General features: G+C 44.9%; 1 protein-coding gene across 1 annotated transcript; it reads left to right on the top strand.

The window, feature by feature from the left end:
- Nucleotides 1-947: 947 nt before the first annotated feature.
- On the top strand, nt 948-18,527 carry GJB3 (gap junction protein beta 3). Its single transcript, XM_030218237.1, has 2 exons — nt 948-1,238; nt 16,943-18,527. The coding sequence occupies exon 2, from the start codon at nt 16,956-16,958 to the stop codon at nt 17,760-17,762; it is 807 nt and encodes a 268-aa protein (XP_030074097.1). The 5' UTR covers nt 948-1,238; nt 16,943-16,955; the 3' UTR covers nt 17,763-18,527.
- Nucleotides 18,528-19,589: the final 1,062 nt, after the last annotated feature.

Raw genomic sequence — 19,589 nt, 5'->3', positions numbered from 1 at the left:
TTCTGCCTCGCCTCTCCCTATGCTTGGAATAAACTTCCTGAGTCCATACGCCAAGCCCCCTCCCTGCCCATCTTCAAATCCTTGCTCAAAGCCCACCTCTTCAATGTCGCCTTCGGCACCTAACCATTATACCTCTATTCAAGAAATCTAGACTGCCCCAATTTGATTGACTGCACATTTTGTCCATTAGATTGTAAGCTCCTTTGAGCAGGGACTGTCCTTCTTTGTTAAACTGTACAGCGCTGCGTAACCCTAGTAGCGCTTTAGAAGTGTTAAGTAGTAGTAGTAGTAGTGGTAGGGAGAAACTGTGCCCCACACACGCACATCCTTCAATTTAAATGTCCACCACATACTCACACTCACTCCCTTCAAACCGACATATACACTGCATCCCATCCCACAAATAAAGACCCCTCATACATACAACTCTTACACACATTTCCCCACAGAAACACGCACCCTCTACCCCACACAACACATACAAAAACACATTCCCGCATGAAACACGCACACTCTATCACACACACCGATACAAACCCACACTCCTCACAACACACCCCAAAAGTCTCCAAATACAAACACACATCACCTAGAGAAACAAGCACCAGATCCAAATTCACATCCTCCACCCCAGAGAAACAGAAGCACTTCACCCCAAACACAAGATACGAAACACACATTCCCCCACAAAAACACATACCCTCTCCCACACACACCAGAAACAAACACACACCCTTCATCCCTTCACCCCACACACCAGATGCAAACACACATTCCTTCACAAAAACACATACCCTCTCCCACACACACAAGAAACAACACACACCCTTCATCCCTTCACCCCACACACCATATGCAAACACACATTCCCTCACAGAAACACATGCTCTTTCTGACACACACCAGATACAGACTCTCCACACACTCCCTGCCATCCTACCCAGACAAAAGTGCCTGTGTCTAAGGAAGAAAGAGTTACATTTCCTCACATCACACTGTAAACAGGCGCTTTTCCATCTTTCCAACTGTTTTTTTTTTTAATTTTTTTTCTCAAATCTGAATTTGAAGGCAGCATTGAGTAAGAGCCACACCTCTATTAGAACGAGGCGAGTCTCAGTCCTGGACAAGCAGGGAGAGGAGGCATGTACATACTGCTCTGTCACTTCCCCAACCCAATCTGAAGACCAGCTCTGACAGGATTTTTAGGGTGAAGAAACCAGGAAAAGTGAAACCTTCTGGTAAGTGAACATTATTTTCTGCAGTAAGAGAAAAGTTAGTATAGACATTTAGACAGCGATACACAAGCCAAGATAAAGTTGGTTCTTCTGTGTGCGGAGCTGTAGCACTGGACAACACACCTGAGAAATCCCAAGTTTGGAAATTTACGGGACAGAGAGATTTGGGAGAGAAGAAGCCTTTGTTAAAAACAAAGTTTCTTTAGAATGCATAACCTGTAGGAAACTGGCACTTTTAATTCTCGATAATGTTTCATATGTCACAGAAAGCAAAATATGTACTAGGTACTTTTTAATGGCAACCTGGAAACCACAACTAAAGATCGGGAACATTTTTTTTTTTTAATCCCTCAGAAGGGACAGGAGTTATATTTCTCATGTAGTTCTGACCAAGTCTTCCAAAGCGCGTGAGGAAAACAGAACTTGGTAAAGTGAGGGCAGGACATGGTGTTTGTCCCCAGGCGATGGGCACAGATACCCTACTCATACAAAATCTTCTTTGTCCAACGTGATCCTAGGATGGCGTTGGGTGTGAGCTCAGCGGAGAATTATTTTCAAAGCCTTAAAATGTGTCACTATGAAACCTTAAAGCACTAAATCTAGACATACCAAGTAATTCATTTTCTTTTCTTTGACTTTTCTGTTAGTGAATTTGTTTGCACAGTCATTGAAATGTAATGTGAGGGTTTGTGCCAGGCCTCGTCAGTAATTATTTATTTATTTATTTATTTGTTGCATTTGTATCCCACATTTTCCCACCTCTTTATGGAAGAGAGCTCGGCAACTGCTGCCCCAAATTTGGTAGAAACCGAGAGGAAGGAGGGAACCCAACAGACACTGAGTGACAGATGTGGTATCTTGCACCCCCCCCCCCCCCCAGTTACTGAACCCCTCCAAGGGAACAGAAATTCATGCAAAGTGTAGGCTGGATCAGCTGCAGTTTCAGCGGAAAACAAATTTGCCTGACAACGACCACCTTATGGTGGAAAATATTGCATGCCTTTTTCTAATTAGAATGCAGCCTTTTCAGTTCTGTGAAGGATCCTTTTCTTTCTCTCAATAGCTGAACGGTTGCTGTTTTTTTGTTGTTGCTGTTGTACCGTGATGCACTACAATCCTGGAACCTGCCTTGCCGGTCTGTTGCAGCCTCACCCTCTCTTTTCATGGTGGAAGGCTGTGCAGGCCTCTTAGGAGGATTCTTTTCACATGAATGCAGCAAACGCCCCATGATTAAATAGCTGAGGAGTAGCTGTAGAGCAGTACAGCCAGAGCTAGCACAAAGGAGAGAGAGAGAGACAAGACCAGCAGGGTAGAAAGCGGAGGCAGCTCTGTCATTCCTTAGCCCTCACAGAGAAGGCCTGCTCTTCTGCTCCCCCAAAAGGTGTAGAATTTGAGCAATGGTTTAAAAAAAATTCACTCGGCTAATGACTTTCTGACCAATATAAAGAAAACCTCCAATGTGCTGACTGAATTAGAAAATAAAAATACATGCGTAACTTTTCTAGAACGTTCTTTGGCATCTGCTGCAGGCTGATGCCAAGGCAAGGGATGGTGAATAAGACCGAAATACTATAATGCCTTTGTATTGCTCCATGGTGCATCCACACCTTGAGTGTTGAGTTCAGTTCTGGTCGCCGTAATCTCAAAGAAAATATAGGTTCAAAGAAGAGCGACTAAAATGATAAAGGGGACGGAACTCCTCTCGTATGAGGAAAGGCTAAAGAGGTTAGGGCTCTTCAGCTTGGAAAAGAGATGGATGAGGGGGATATGATAAAGGTCTACAAAATCCTGAGTGGTGTAGAATGAGTAGCAGTAAAACGATTTTTTTTTTACTCGTTCCAAAAGTATAAGACTAGGGGACACTCAAGAAAGTTACATGGAAATACTTTTATTTATTTATTTGTTACATTTGTATCCCACATTTTCCCACCTATTTGCAGGCTCAATGTGGCTTACATAGTACCGGAGAGGCGTTAGCCGACTCCGGTGTGGACAAATACAAAGTGATGTTGTGGTAAGACAAAGTTCATGTCTTAGAACAAATAGGAGGGAATATTTTTTCACTCAATGAATAGTTAAACTCTGGAACTCATTGCCGGAGGATGTGGTAACAGCGGTTAGCGTATCTGGGTTTAAAAAAGGTTTGGACAAATTCCTGGAGGAAAAGTCCATAGTCTGCTATTGAGGCAAACATGGGAAGCAACTGCTTGTCCTGGGATTTGTAGTATGGCTACTCTGAGATTCTGCATGGAATCTTGTCACTCTTTAGGATTCCAGAATCTTGCTATTCTTTGGGGTTCTACATGGAATCTTGTCACTCTTTAGGATTCCAGAATCTTGCTATTCTCTGGGGTCCTGCATGGAATCTTGTCACTCTTTAGGATTCCAGAATCTTGCTATTCTTTGGGGTTCTACATGGAATCTTGTCACTCTTTAGGATTCCATAATCTTGCTATTCTCTGGGGTCCTGCATGGAATCTTGTCACTCTTTAGAATTCCAGAATCTTGCTACTCTTTGAGGTTCTACATAGAATGTTGCCACGATTTGGGTTCCTGCCAGGTACTTGTGACCTGGCTTGGCCAATATTTGAAAAACAGGATACTGGGCTAGATGGACCATTGGTCTGACCCAGTATATGGCTACTCTTATGTTCTTCTGAGTTTACAGATGCCTCCAGGTCGGCCAGAACATGCTGACCCAGTCTTTATTTTGATCCAGTTTGGCATGAGGGAGGCTGGGTCCTGATCTCCTCATCCTGTCCTAAGGCCTGCATAATTCTCCATGGATAGTAACTGCTTTTTGCATGTACACTTGTCCACCCAGGACACTATTAACATTGGACTCTCATTATGAAACCAGAGCCCAGTCTTTAAAGAGGGTGAAGTACAGGGTGTCAGCTACAGTTACCCCACAGCTCAGAGGCTTCACGCCCACTGTTGTGTACTCCATTGAACCACAGTCCTTCTGTATCCAACTGACTACCAAATGCCCTAAAATAATTACAGAGGTGCTGATGTAAGCCAGTAATGGCTTACTGCTGTAGTCAATGTGTTGTCTATTCATAGCCTCTAAAGATCAAGTCTCCTACTGCCTACTTCAGCAACACCCCTTCTTATCTAAATCCCCAATCACTGTCCAAGTAGCATATGGACCCACCCTATCTGTTGACCTGTAACCATTCTTAGTTCAACATCCCATGTGCCCATCTATGAGCCTCACTTCTGGGGTGGAGGGCATAACACTCACCTGTTACCCTATAAATACCATTAAGGTACATGACCCTGCAATGATAATCGGTTATAAAGTCAGGATTTGACCTCTCGCCTCATATCCAAATCCTACATATCTCCAGTATGTACTGGGAGTTGCCAAATGGTATGGTCCAGGGTTAAAGGTTATGAATTGGATTTTTTTTTTTTTTGTTACATTTGTACCCTGCGCTTTCCCATTCATGGCAGGCTCAATGCTGCTTACTTGGGGCAATGGAGGTTTAAGTGACTTGCCCAGAGTCACAAGGAGCTGCCTGTGCCTGAAGTAGGAATCAAACTCAGTTCCTCCCCAGGACCAAAGTCCACCATTCTAACCACTAGGCCACTCCTCCACTCCATGCAGATCAAATCAAGTGGATAACATGAGGAAGGGCCTAGTGAAGCTTGATAAATGGTCCAAAATTTGGAAGCTAAGATTTAATGCTAAAAAATGCAGGGTCATGCATTTGAGCTGCACAAACCTGAGGGAACAGTTCAGTATAGGGGATGAAGTACTTCATTTTATTTATTTGTTACATTTGTATCCCACATTTTCCCACCTATTTGTAGGCTCAATGTGGCTTACATAGTACCGGAGAGGCCTTTGCAGACTCCGGTGTGGACAAATACAAAGTGATGTTGTGGTAAGATAAAGTTCATGTGGCCCAGCCACACTAGGGAATCGTACAGCGGAAGAGTTGAGTTATGTCCATTACGTTCTTTAGTTTTGTTGTGTTGCAGAGATCAGGCATTTATGTTGGATCGGTAGGGTATGCCTTTTTAAACAGGTTAGTTTTTAGTGCACAAAAGAGGAGCGAGACCTGAGGGTGATCATATGTGATGATTTTAAGGTGGCCAAACAGGTGGAAAATGCGACAGTGAAAGCTAGAAGGCTGCTTGTGCAGGGAGAGGAATGGCCACTAGGAGGTGGTGATACTCCTGTATTAATCTCTGGTGAGACCTGATTTAGAAAATTGTGTACAATTGTGGAGACCCCACCGTCAAAAAGATATAAACAGGATGGAGTCGGTCCAGAGGGCGGCTACTAAAATGGTCAGTGGTCCTCGTCATAAGTCGTATCGGGACAAACTTAAAAGATCTCAATATTTATACTTTGAAAGAAAGGTGAAAGAGGAGAGATATGATAGAGACATTTAAATATCTATGCGGCATCAATGCACAGGAGGTGAGTCTCTTTCAATTGAAAGGAGCTCTGGAACGAGGGGAGCATAGGATGAAGGTGAAAGGGGATAGTCTCAGAAGCAGTTCTTTTTTTCTAGCAAAAAAGGTGCCGGTACTCAAAGGCCAAGACACATTTCAGGGGTGAGGTGATCACTGAGGGACCCATCCCACAATAGCCAGGTTCCCTGCAACCAGTCACAGAATCTATGACAAGGTAGAATTGTCGTGTAGAGCCTGAGCTATTTCTAAAACTTGGGGTCCATGGGTCAATTTTAGTAGACAGTGGAAAAGGTGCCGGTACTCAGTACCCCCAAGTACCCCCTCAAAATAAGCCCTGCTCAGAAGTAACCTGAGGAAATACTTCTTCCCAGAAAGGGTGATGAATTCGTGGAACAGCCTCCCGGTGGAGGTGGTAGAGACAAAATCTGTATCTGAATTCAAGAAAGCTTGGAACAAGTCCATAGGATCTCTAAGGGAGCGATAAGGAGAGTAGATGACACGGATGGGCAGACTGGATAGGCCAGATGGTCTTTATCTGCCTACATGTTTCTAATATTTCTATGTTAAACGCAGACCCGGACCTCATTTGATTCTACAATTTAACTGATGTTCCTCACTTTGCTCAACACTTTTCCCAGAAGACAAAAAATTTCTCTCTTTTTCTGTAAACGGGGTAAAAAACCATAGGACAAGATTTCAGCCCTGAGGAAAGCAGTGGCATGAGTTCATGTCCACTGTTTCTTTAAATGTTGCCCACTGCCGAGTGAATTACACCTCCATATCTGGGTACCCAGGTACTTGGGGGCCTATCGGGGGTTACCTGGGTATTAACCGTACAGTGTCGTGGTGGTCTGACATCATGTTCAGCGCCTCTATCCAGCGGTGGCCCAGGCCCACCCACTTTGGGCTCAGGCCCATTCAGTAGCAGCACACCTATGATGTGTGGCTGGCAGGGATCCCAAAGCCCCACTAGCTAAAAACTCCCAACAACTGTCCTTCCTGCATACCTTTTAAATAGCAGATCTTCACTTGCTGCTAGCAGCGACTGATACATACTGCTTGCACTGACCCCACAGCCTTCCCTCTGATGTATTCCCACCTATGCGGAAACAGGACGATGCATCAGAGGAAAGGCTGTGGGGCCAACACGGGCAGCATGTATTAGTTGCTGCTCACTGCCAGTGAAAATCTGCTATTTAAAATGCATATGGGGGAGTGGGATGCTTGATGGCATGCAGGTGAGAGAGGGAGATACCAAATCACTTATGGGACAAGGCGAAGTTCTTCTGCCCACCCATCTTGGGCCCAGGCCCACCCAAAATTGGGTGTCTGGCTACGCCCCTGCTATCCAGTAATCTTTATTTGAGAGAAGGATTGGCTACGAAAAGCTAAATGACTAGTGGTATGTTTAGGGCTAATTCGGATGGTCAGTCAAAAAAAAGCTTAGTTTTGTGTCATCTTGAATCATTTCCTTTGTTTTCTTTTGGCCAATTTGTCATCAGAGGAACAAAGTAATTGTGTGCACTCTTTTCCCAATAATGCAATGCTTGTGTGCATTCACGAGGGTTCCAATGGGCAAACTCTCAAGAAAATACTGCGTCTTCTTTACAAGGTCTGTGAACGATTATCTGCCCACGAAAAAAACCTGAAATGTGGGGGGGGTTTTCAGCTCATCTTCATTCATTAATGACATGGGATACATCCTGGACATTTCCTAAGTCCTGGCAAAGGGCAGCCATCCCTAGGAATTCGAGTGCGTTTGAAAGGACCAAGCTGGTGATCAAACAAGTCAAATTCTTTCTCAACTTTCACAGCTGAAAGTGGCTGAAAATGCGTGTGATAGTTTTTGTACATTAGTGACTGACCATTGTTGTTTCTGATGATCAAAGGTTAGGAAGGTTTCGTGTTGATGTAGTTTAAAAACACACGTGTTCCTGGAACACAAGAATTGTTTTTTCTGCGTCTCCTTCCTCCAGAATCCAAACCTTCAGCGACAGAATAAAAGGTGCAACATACACAGACTCATTCACCTGGAAAACACAAGATCTGACGTCGCATTCCTCAACGCATTCCTTCGGGATAAGATGCATCATCCACTTCCCCTACAGGACACACGTGCCAGACTTTGCCAGACCCATTATGTATTTACTGGCAGCATCGCAATAGGGTTAAGCACTTTCACACAGCTGAAAATAAATCAAATTCGGCAACCTGTACAAAAATAGAGCCAAACCTTACATGCCTTCATTATTGCAAGATTTTAGATAACTTAACAGAAGCCATGTGATGGCCTGTTACACATACAGTGAGTATTTGCTAAAGATCCTGCCACACACCTGATCTTTAAGTGACACACACCACAGCATCTGAATGAGACATTACTCAAATGCGATATCAACCAAATCTTAAATTCCATTTCTATTATATATCACTACATCAGCAGACATCTTAAATTAAGGCATTCTTCAAACACAGGAGCTCCTCTCTTCCTCATATGTAGTTTCTCCTGAATCAAACGCCAGGCCCCCCTCCCTGCCCATCTTCAAAGCCTTGCTCAAAGCCTACCTCTTCAATGTCGCCTTCGGCACCTAACCACCATACCTCTATTCAGGAAATCTAGACTGCCCCCACTTGACACTTGACATTTTGCCCTTTAGATTGTAAGCTCTTTTGAGCAGGGACTGTCCTTTTTTGTTAAACTGTACAGCGCTGCGTAACCCTAGTCGCGTTCTAGAAATGTTAAGTAGTAGTAGTAATCTTCCTGGTGATTGCCTCTACCTCAAATTTACAATATTGTAAAATCTAGATTCCTTGCATTACATCTTTTCATTCTCTTTGTGGCATACGTCATACCTTGGTACATGCCTTCCTAATGTCGTGCATGGACTACTTGCAACATTGTGTAGGCTGGAGTGGCCCGCAATCCGCTTCACTATCTTCATACCCTCCAGAACACCGTGGCAAACCTTTTATGTGGGGCAAGACGGGTTGACCCATAAGACATATTACACGAGATCTCCATCCTGTCTCTCCTTCCCCATTATTCCTTATACTTTTACGCGTACATTTCAGTTGTTAAGATTCCCCTCCCTCAATGCTCATGTAGAATCTACTTTGGGTCCAATGTTCAGACCGCGGGAGGTAGCCGGGCTGCCTCTCGCAGTCAGCGCTGAGCCCATTCAATGCCGGACCATTTCCAATGACTGGCATTGAACATCAAGTTTATCTTTGGTTGCTAAGAACATAGCCGGCCAAGGTGATATTCAGCACTGGTCAGCTAAGTTCATAGTGGCCAAAGATAGACCTGCTACGGACGTGGCCACAAAATGTAGCCAGCAATGTGCGGAAAATCCGCAGATAGCGGATTATATCACATGATATAACCAGCTATCTGCTAAGCATTAACCTGCGATATTCAGTGGGAGGCAGCCAGCTAAGTACAATTTAATGGTAATGGAATGATTTTCCCCATAACCATGGGGCTAAGGCCTCCTTAAAGACCATTTTTCAGAAATATGCTCTAATTGTCCCTTTGCTCATGAGCTACCTCCCCTGGACAATAAATATAGGGGGGCAATTCTATAAATAACGTTGAGAATTCGGCGTGGAGTATTATGCTATAAACGGCACTCTGGGTTGAGAATAGCACATAGAGTCCATTTCCAAGCCAAAGGCTGGGCACCGGTATTTACGCCAGCTGAAACCTGGTGTAAACGCCAGCGCCGTGCTCCCAGCATTTTGGCATGGGAATGGGGCCATTCTATAACCCCGCATGCAACTTTTAGAAACATCCCTGCCACTCCCCTGGCCACACCTCCTTTTCAGTTGCGCACCAGGGGATTTAGAATAGGGCACGGGGAGATGTGCGTGCAAATTTAAATTATTACCAATTAACTGCAATAATTGATCACTAACATTCATTAATTAGAATTACTGGACTCATCCGCTAATTGTTTTGTGCATGGATTGAATTTTAGCGCTGAAATCTCGGTGCCAATCTCCTCCTTTTTCTAACCCCTCCATGTTTGATTGTGTTCTGTCCTGTCCGATTAATTGACTTTCCTTTCTGTTTTTTTTTTTAATATGTATCTTCCGTAAACCACTTTGGCTCTCTGGTTGGATTAGGCGGTATATCAAGCTGACATAATACAGATAAACACAAAGCTTCCTGAACGCCCAGTCACTAAGGCAGCGATTCTACAACAACGCACCGCCATTTAAGCGTCGAATAACATGGCCTGGGGTCTTGTCTTGCTGCCACCCTGGAGATCTATTTACCCCCCCATTCCTTGCAGTCAAGTAGCCAGGCTCTGATAGGGGTCCCAAGATTCAGACATATTAGACGATGTATATAGGAATTCAGTATTTACGGTTGCAGGCCCGTCCCCTTGGAATTCATTGCCACTAGGAATCTGTACTTTCCTTTCAAAAGCAGTTGGACGTCTATATATTTCAGCAGACTTTTTTTCTTTTCTTTTTAACTCCACTGCTAAGTAATTTGCTTGTATTATTGGTTCCGTTTAATATTATTGTTATTACTATCTTGATTTTATATTACTTTGTAGGTTGTTAGTTGTATTTGATGGTGTATGTTTATTTGTTAACCGCCTAGATTGGTAGACGGGTGGGGTATACAATAAATAAATAAATTCCATTATAGAATATTAGCTTACAGGGGGCCGTTTTACAAACCCAGCGCTACCGCCAGCCCAACAAAGCCGTTGGCAGCAGTTTCGCCTCGAGTGTGCGCTATTTGCGGTGTACCGGGAAAAATGTATTTTATAGCACGTCACTAACCCAGCAGTAATTGAGAATCGCCTGGTTACCGCTAGGTTACTGCAGGAGCCCTTACCATCACCTCAATGGGAAGTGCTCCCCCCCCCTCCCCCATTGGCCAGGCAGTAAGAGTAATCTTGCCATTTTTTCAGGGGCTTTTTACCCGTTGCTGCTGCAGGGCTCTTTTTCCCCATAATGCACCATTGGTGTGCCTGATGCAGTGGCAATCCTAGGTCGGCTGCCACCTGGGGCGGATCACCGCTGCACCCCCCCCCCCCCCCCCCGGGTGCAGCGGCATCTGTCCCCCCCTCCAGGGTGCAGCACGACACCCCCCCCCCGGCACAATGACACCCCCCTCCCCAGCACATCAAGCCCCCCCCCCCCCCCCCGGCGCAATGATACCTCCCTCCCTGGTGCATCAAGCCCCCCCCCCCCCTCCGGGTGCATTCTTGGCTCCTGGAGGGTGCAGAGAGCAGCCGCGTGCATGTCGGCTCCACTGGCTCCCTGCTCCCTCTGCCCCGGAACAGGAAGTAACCTGATCCAGGGCAGAGGAAGCAGGGAACTAGAGGAGCCGACAGGCACACGGCTGCTCTCTGCACCCTCCAGCAGCGTGCACCCGGGGCAGACCGGCCCCACCACCTCGCCCTTCCTACGCCACTGGCCTGGCATGTACATGCTCTCAGTTCCACTGCTGGCATGTTAACGTGGGAGAAGTGCATGTAGCCTACAGTTTTCCATACATTTCGTGTGCACGTGGGACCTCCACCCATGAGCCACACACTTCTTGCCCATGTGGAACCCCCCTCACATTTATGCACTGTGCTGCTTGCGTGTGTTCACTGCTAAATATACACCCGTGACAGTATTCAATAAACTTAGTGAAATCCTCTGGTGATGAAAGTGACCTCCCTTATTAGTTAAGCATTGCCAAGAGGGATGTCCACCTCCAAGCACAGGGGCCTCGCCTCTATCTGCCTTGTTATCCTTTATGTTATCTATGAAGGGTCACAGGTATTCAAGAGGTTGCCAATTTCTGATTTTAGTACACTGGTACCCTAGGGTGTCTTTTACTAAGGCTCGCTTATGTTTTTTGTGCACGCTAAAATTGTGTGAAATGCATTGGCAGTTCTTACTAAGGCTCGCTTATGTTTTTGTGCACGCTAAAATTGTGCGCAATGCATTGTCGTTTCTTACTAAGGAGCGCTCATGTTTTTTGTGCACGCTAAAATTGTGTGCAATGCATTGGCAGTTCTTACTAAGGCTCGCTTATGTTTTTTGTGCATGCTAAAATTGTGCGCAATGCATTGGCGTTTCTTACTAAGGAGCGCTCATGTTTTTTGTGCACGCTAAAATTGTGTGCAATGCATTGGCAGTTCTTACTAAGGCTCGCTTATGTTTTTTGTGCACGCTAAAATTGTGCGCAATGCATTGGCGTTTCTTACTAAGGAGCGCTCATGTTTTTTGGCACGCGCTAAACATTAGAGACCCCCCCCCCCCTAGCTATTTGCATTCAGCAACTCCTTTCTTATGTCCTTCTCGCTCTCTATGGTCCTCTCAAGCAAACGCATTGAGGAGTGCAAGAGTGCCCCAGCTCCGTCTTGATACTTCTGACCCGCAGTGTGTCCCCCATGCTTTGGAAGTTAGGCGGGAAACCTGTATAAGAAATTCAAGACTGGGCTGGTTCCTCGGGTTTGTAGCCTAACAGAGTTCATTTGCACTTTGACAGGCTGCCAGGTCTTGTGGTTTATTAGGTAATGCTCTGCGTTCCTTTCTCTTCTCTGTTGTCTCAACAATTAAGTGCTGTTATGTATCTGAAATTGTTTTTACATTATTATTGTTTCTGGCTGCATCTTGATTGATGTTTTATCTGAAAGCCGGTATATTAATTGCAGTAAATAAATGAAACACATAAATACATTAAAATAGCAGTATTCCCACACTGCCCTCCCCCTTCTCTCTCTAAGCCCCCCCCCCCTAATGCACCAGAAAGTACTTTTACACTGCATAACACCTAAACAGATAGGTAATTTCCCAGAGAAACAAAAGGCTTATACAAAGCACTGTTAACGTTAACCCTCAGGGAGTGGCAGGTTTTTGATTTGTTTGGAGGTTTTTTTTGCTCCCCAAGGGTTGGACTAGAAATGCTGAATTTCATTTCTATGATCTTGATCTTCTAGTCCTCAAGGGCTGCCACTTGTCGGGTTTTCAGGATATCCCTAATGAATATACATGAGTTCTCTTGATAGAGTGGAGGTAGTAGGCATGCAAATTATTTCATGCATATTTATTAGGGACATCCTGAAAATCTGATTTGACCGCAGCCCACGAGGACTGGAAGTGAAGATCATGGCTGTATGGGATTAGTGAAGGTTACAGCAAGGAAAGCAACTCCTAAAGTCAACTCAGCCACCTTTATGAAAAAAAAAAAAAAAAAGGACACCAGCTAATTTACCCATTTCATTCTCCCTTTGTGGCACTTCCCAGTATAAGCATTCAAAGATGGCCCCCTTATACCACAGATGAAACTCAGGCAATGTACACAGTTTGTTTTGACAAGTCTTAAATACTGCACAGTCAACCTAGCTGAAGACAGGTTGTCTGTGTTTTCATTTTGTTTTTGTTTTTTTAATTGGAAGAGTTTGCCAAGAATAAAAGTTCCAGAAGAAAGATTTTACCTCTCTGTTTCATAAAGTTTCCTGTCTAGGTGACAATGAATTTATGTTCCTGTGAAGTTGCAGGAAAATATTTTGCATAATATTTAGTTTTATTTGCTAAGAAAAAGACAGAACAGCACAACTGAGCTGGCCTAACGTGCCACAATATGAACAGAAATACCTTGAATCTGGTCCAGCCCAGTGACTCAGTGGAACAGGCTGAGTATTTACATGTGGAAAGAACGTGGCTTGGTTCCTGGATTGGGTTTTCCAGACCCTGGACCGACTGAGTTGGCGCTGCGGAGGCGGCATTCATGGTCCCAGTGGTATAGAAGAATGGGGAAGGGGGAGAGGAATTGGGGGTCAATAGATGGTGCCCACATTTAGAGCCCAGGATGCCAGGTGCTTGGGGGAGCCCTGTGCAGGCTGGGAACAGTAGGAGGAGGGTGGGTCTGTTAAAGTAGAAGAAAAATCCCTGAATATGACTCCTGAGGCCAGGATCCCAGGTCCTGCTTCCAGCTGAGTTGGAGTGAAAAAGGAGACAGGAAGAACTACACGGCCAAAAAAAAGTGTACATAAATCTCCTACAACCTGAATGTCAATGCTGCATTCTGGTGTGAGGAATATGCTGATAAGATTCTGCCATTAAAACAATTAATCCTGCCCTAAACAGCAGTACTGAAATGGTCTAGTCTGTCAAATGAACTTAAGTGTGATGTATAAAAAGAATTCACAATTCTCTATGCTATTTGGTCCCAAGGGAGGAGGGGAAGCGTTTACTTTCCTTGAGTATTTCATAAGCATTTCAATCAAAACCTCCAGGCAAACGTGAAAACGGTAATGTGACTTCCCCCCCCCCCTCCTCCACCCCAGAAGATTAAAGGCACGTCTTGTCCCAGACAAGCTGCACAGAAACAGATGAGAGCACTTTTGCCAATTTAAATATAAGTGTTTGCAATGTCAGATAGCCCAGTTCACAAGAACTGAAACACCACTGCTGACCTCCTGAGCTTAAAAATAGAATTAAATTTAGGTTCTGACAGTATTTCAAATATTCTGCTTAGTCCACATAGAAATCACCTATAAACAAAAAAGTAAAATCAACAAACCATGCCTAGAAGATAGGCAAGGACTTACCAGAACAGAGGCAACTAGATCTAAACCCCCTCCCCATTGCCTTAAATAGCACAGCACGCAGGGTTAGCAATCTTCAGGCCTTAGTAGCTGTTCCACCTTACACAAACCCCCTGATATTCCAAAGCATTTAACCAGTCAGGATCGACACCTGACCAGTTAAATGCCCTATAACTGGCTATCTGGCAATATTCAGTGCCCCTTTCTTTCCAAAACCCTCATCCACACCCTTGTCACCTCTCGTTTAGACTACTGCAATCTGCTTCTTGCTGGCCTCCCACTTAGTCACCTCTCCCCTCTCCAATCGGTTCAAAACTCTGCTGCCCGTCTTGTCTTCTGCCAGGGTCGCTTTACTCATACTACCCCTCTCCTCAAGTCGCTTCACTGGCTCCCTATCCGTTTCCTGTTCAAACTTCTTCTACTAACCTATAAATGTATTCACTCTGCTGCTCCCCAGTATCTCTCCACACTCGTCCTTCCCTACACCCCTTCCCGTGCACTCCGCTCCATGGATAAATCCTTCTTACAGTGGGGGAAATAAGTATTTGATCCCTTGCTGATTTTGTAAGTTTGCCCACTGACAAAGACATGAGCAGCCCATAATTGAAGGGTAGGTTATTGGTAACAGTGAGAGATAGCACATCACAAATTAAATCCGGAAAATCACATTGTGGAAAGTATATGAATTTATTTGCATTCTGCAGAGGGAAATAAGTATTTGATCCCTCTGGCAAACAAGACCTAATACTTGGTGGCAAAACCCTTGTTGGCAAGCACAGCGGTCAGACGTCTTCTGTAGTTGATGATGAGGTTTGCACACATGTCAGGAGGAATTTTGGTCCACTCCTCTTTGCAGATCATCTCTAAATCATTAAGAGTTCTGGGCTGTCGCTTGGCAACTCGCAGCTTCAGCTCCCTCCATTAGTTTTCAATGGGATTAAGGTCTGGTGACTGGCTAGGCCACTCCATGACCCTAATGTGCTTCTTCCTGAGCCACTCCTTTGTTGCCTTGGCTGTATGTTTTGGGTCATTGTCATGCTGGAAGACCCAGCCACGACCCATTTTTAAGGCCCTGGCGGAGGGAAGGAGGTTGTCACTCAGAATTGTACGGTACATGGCCCCATCCATTCTCCCATTGATGCGGTGAAGTAGTCCTGTGCCCTTAGCAGAGAAACACCCCCAAAACATAACATTTCCACCTCCATGCTTGACAGTGGGGACGGTGTTCTTTGGGTCATAGGCAGCATTTCTCTTCCTCCAAACACGGCGAGTTGAGTTCATGCCAAAGAGCTCAATTTTTGTCTCATCTGACCACAGCACCTTCTCCCAATCACTCTCGGCATCATCCAGGTGTTCACTGGCAAACTTCAGACGGGCCGTCACATGTGCCTTCCGGAGCAGGGGGACCTTGCGGGCACTGCAGGATTGCAATCCGTTATGTCGTAATGTGTTACCAATGGTTTTCGTGGTGACAGTGGTCCCAGCTGCCTTGAGATCATTGACAAGTTCCCCCCTTGTAGTTGTAGGCTGATTTCTAACCTTCCTCATGATCAAGGATACCCCACGAGGTGAGATTTTGCGTGGAGCCCCAGATCTTTGTCGATTGACAGTCATTTTGTACTTCTTCCATTTTCTTACTATGGCACCAACAGTTGTCTCCTTCTCGCCCAGCGTCTTACTGATGGTTTTGTAGCCCATTCCAGCCTTGTGCAGGTGTATGATCTTGTCCCTGACATCCTTAGACAGCTCCTTGCTCTTGGCCATTTTGTAGAGGTTAGAGTCTGACTGATTCACTGAGTCTGTGGACAGGTGTCTTTCATACAGGTGACCATTGCCGACAGCTGTCTGTCATGCAGGTAACGAGTTGATTTGGAGCATCTACCTGGTCTGTAGGGGCCAGATCTCTTACTGGTTGGTGGGGGATCAAATACTTATTTCCCTCTGCAGAATGCAAATAAATTCATATACTTTCCACAATGTGATTTTCCGGATTTAATTTGTGATGTGCTCTCTCTCACTGTTACCAATAACCTACCCTTCAATTATGGGCTGCTCATGTCTTTGTCAGTGGGCAAACTTACAAAATCAGCAAGGGATCAAATACTTATTTCCCCCACTGTATCTGTTCCCTTCTCCACTACTGCCAACTCCAGACTTCGCGCCTTCTGTCTCGCTGCACCCTACGCCTGGAATAAACTTCCTGAGCCCCTACGTCTTGCCCCATCCTTGGCCACCTTTAAATCTAGACTGAAAGCCCACCTCTTTAACATTGCTTTTGACTCATAACCACTCGTAACCACTCGCCTCCACCTACCCTCCTCTCCTCCTTCCTGTACACATTAATTGATTTGATTTGCTTACTTTATTTTTTGTCTATTAGATTGTAAGCTCTTTGAGCAGGGACTATCTTTCTTCTATGTTTGTGCAGCGTTGTGTATGCCTTGTAGCGCTATAGAAATGCTAAATAGTAGTAGTAGTAGTAGTAGATTTTCAAGGTGGCCAAAATGGCCTTAATCTGGTATAAGTCTGCATCCAGTTAGCCCCAAACCAGGTTCATGTCAATATTTTCATTGCTGTGAAAATCAGAACAATGTGTGATTCAGTATTGAGAACCCCTGGGCCAGGTCGTCACATTCCCTCCTCAGTTAATTGTTCTGTGCAATTTAGTTCCCCCCCTCTAATCTCTCCCTCTCTTTTCTGATCTTCCCCCAGGAGAAACCCCACCATGGACTGGAAGACTTTCCAAGGTTTGCTGAGTGGCGTCAACAAGTATTCTACAGCCTTTGGACGGATCTGGCTGTCGGTGGTCTTCGTCTTCCGGGTCCTGGTCTATGTGGTGGCGGCAGAGAAGGTCTGGGGGGATGAGCAGAAAGACTTTGACTGCAACACCCGCCAGCCGGGCTGCACCAACGTCTGCTACGATCACTTCTTCCCCGTCTCCCACATCCGGCTCTGGGCTCTGCAGCTTATCTTTGTCACGTGCCCATCTCTTCTGGTCATCATGCACGTGGCCTACAGGGAAGAACGAGAGAAAAAGAACCGGGTGAAAAATGGAGAGAACTGCTCGAAACTCTACTCCAACACTGGCAAGAAGCACGGTGGCTTGTGGTGGACATATCTCCTCAGCTTGTTCTTCAAGACAGGCATCGAAATCACTTTTCTCTACATCCTGCACCGGATGTGGAACAGCTTTGACATGCCCCGCCTGGTCAAGTGCACCAACGTGGATCCCTGTCCCAATATAGTGGACTGCTACATTGCCAGGCCCACAGAAAAGAAAGTGTTCACCTATTTCATGGTGGCAGCTTCAGCCATATGTATTGTCTTGAGCATCTGCGAGATCTTCTATCTGATCTTCAAGAGAATCGTGAGCGCCGTACACAAACGTAAGCAGTCTAGTAACCACTCGGTGGCTTACAGCAAAGCCTCCACCTGCCAGTGTCACATAAAGCTTGAGCAAGCGGAAAACAAGCCAAAACACAAGCAGCTGGATTCACTGCGAGCCTCTGCCCCAAACTTAACAGTAATCTAAAAGACTATATCAACAGTACTGAAATGGACAAGCCAACGGTGCAAATAGCACCAGAGCCCCAACAGACTGCTGAGAACATCCTCAAGCAGCAACACTCTTGCATTAGTCAAGCGCTGGGGGGGGGGTCTGCTTGATCTGGGATTACTTTACAAGCTGCTGCTACCCTTTCACTGCCAGAGACAGGACACTGGGCCACTTGAACCTTTGCTCTGACCCAGTTTGGCAGCTGTTATGACCACTAAGGACCATGATATCAAACACTGCCATTGGATATGACCGTGATAGATTTTTGAATGTACTAAGTTTACACATCAAAGCGTCTTTGCTGTTTTCTCAATACGTATATGTGTTTGTTAATATTATATATATATATATATATATATATTTTTTACGACTGATGCCAGCAGAGCTAATCTGGACAATGCATTTGATTACAGACATAAGCTTAAGTGTATGAGCTAAGTCCATGGGTTTTTTTTTTCATTTTTACATGCAACAGAGCTACACATTGAACACGGAAACACACAAAAAGAATCTCTTTCAACTCAAAGAAACAGGCAGGAGTATTTCAATTACCAGGTTCTTATTGTTGCTGCCACCAGGGAGGGGCATCACCCATTGTTAAAGTTCCATTAGGTCATGAATATTCATAGCAGACAATATATGAATGTGGATGTATGCAGTCCTACAGTAGACATCCGGTGGAGGAGTAGCCTAGTGGTTAGTGCAATGGACTTTAAGCCATTGTGACATCACTGATGAGGTTGGCTCTTATTGGTGGAATGAGTGGAGGAGTAGCCTAGTGGTTAGTGCAGTTCCTGGGGAAATGAGTTCAAATCCCACTGCAGCTCCTTGTGACTCTGGGCAAGTCAGTTAACCCTCTATTGCCCCTGGTACAAAATAAGTACCTGAATATATGTAAACCGCTTTGAATGTAGTTCCAAAAACCTCAGAAAGGCGGTATATCAAGTCCCATTTCCCCTTTCCCTTCGATGTGGTCTAGTCCTCTGTTCTCAAAGTAAGGGGGGGGGGGGTGTAGGCTTCTCTGCTTGTCATTACAAAGTGAATGTGTTAAACCATGAATTTATTCAGCTAGTCCCTATATTTAACATCTGGTAAACTATAAAAGAGCAGGTAATGGATTGGGAGGACCCCTGCGGAGCAGCTGTTGGGATAATTCCATGTATTCCAGCATTCTGGGTAACTTACATTAATGCACAGCTCAATCAAAGCTGTTAGGGATTTTGAACACAACAGAGTTTGGTTCAATAAGAGAATTGCCTCCACAAATAAACAAGTCAGGCTTATTTTTTTTCTTTTGTAAGAGTCGTGAAATAGAACTGATTTTTGAAAACAAGATCAAGGGAACAGCAAGCAGCAGAGGCACATTCAGCAAGCCCTAGGAGCTCAAAACAGTTCAATGGAGTCCAGTTCAGCACAGTGACACACATCCATCAAAAAGAAAAGCACAGCCAAGGGATTCCAAATCCCCTCAATGTACACTAGATGGTATTGGGTGGCATGATCCGATGACGAGGATGGAGGGCCAGGAGGAGAGAGCGGAGTTTAGCTTTAAAAACAGACATGTTGAAATGTGCCTCATCCCCCCCCCCCCCCCAAAAAAAAAAAAGTGTTCTATAAATATTATGAATATCAGACTGGGACACTTTAGGGTGGAAGAAGGAATGGCAAATTATCCTTTTATATGTAGTGCATGAAAAGCAGCCACTGGACTATTTCCCTACATTGTCATTAACAAATGAAAGATGTGCCTACTGGAAGCAAAATCGAATAGATCAAAATATTATTCATATTTGATTTTACCCT

Source organism: Microcaecilia unicolor, chromosome 11 (genome assembly GCF_901765095.1).
Source record: "Microcaecilia unicolor chromosome 11, aMicUni1.1, whole genome shotgun sequence".
In the NCBI taxonomy this organism is placed as follows: domain Eukaryota; kingdom Metazoa; phylum Chordata; class Amphibia; order Gymnophiona; family Siphonopidae; genus Microcaecilia; species Microcaecilia unicolor.
The sequence above is the reverse complement of the archived record's forward strand: the minus strand, read 5'-3'. Positions and strand labels throughout refer to the sequence as shown.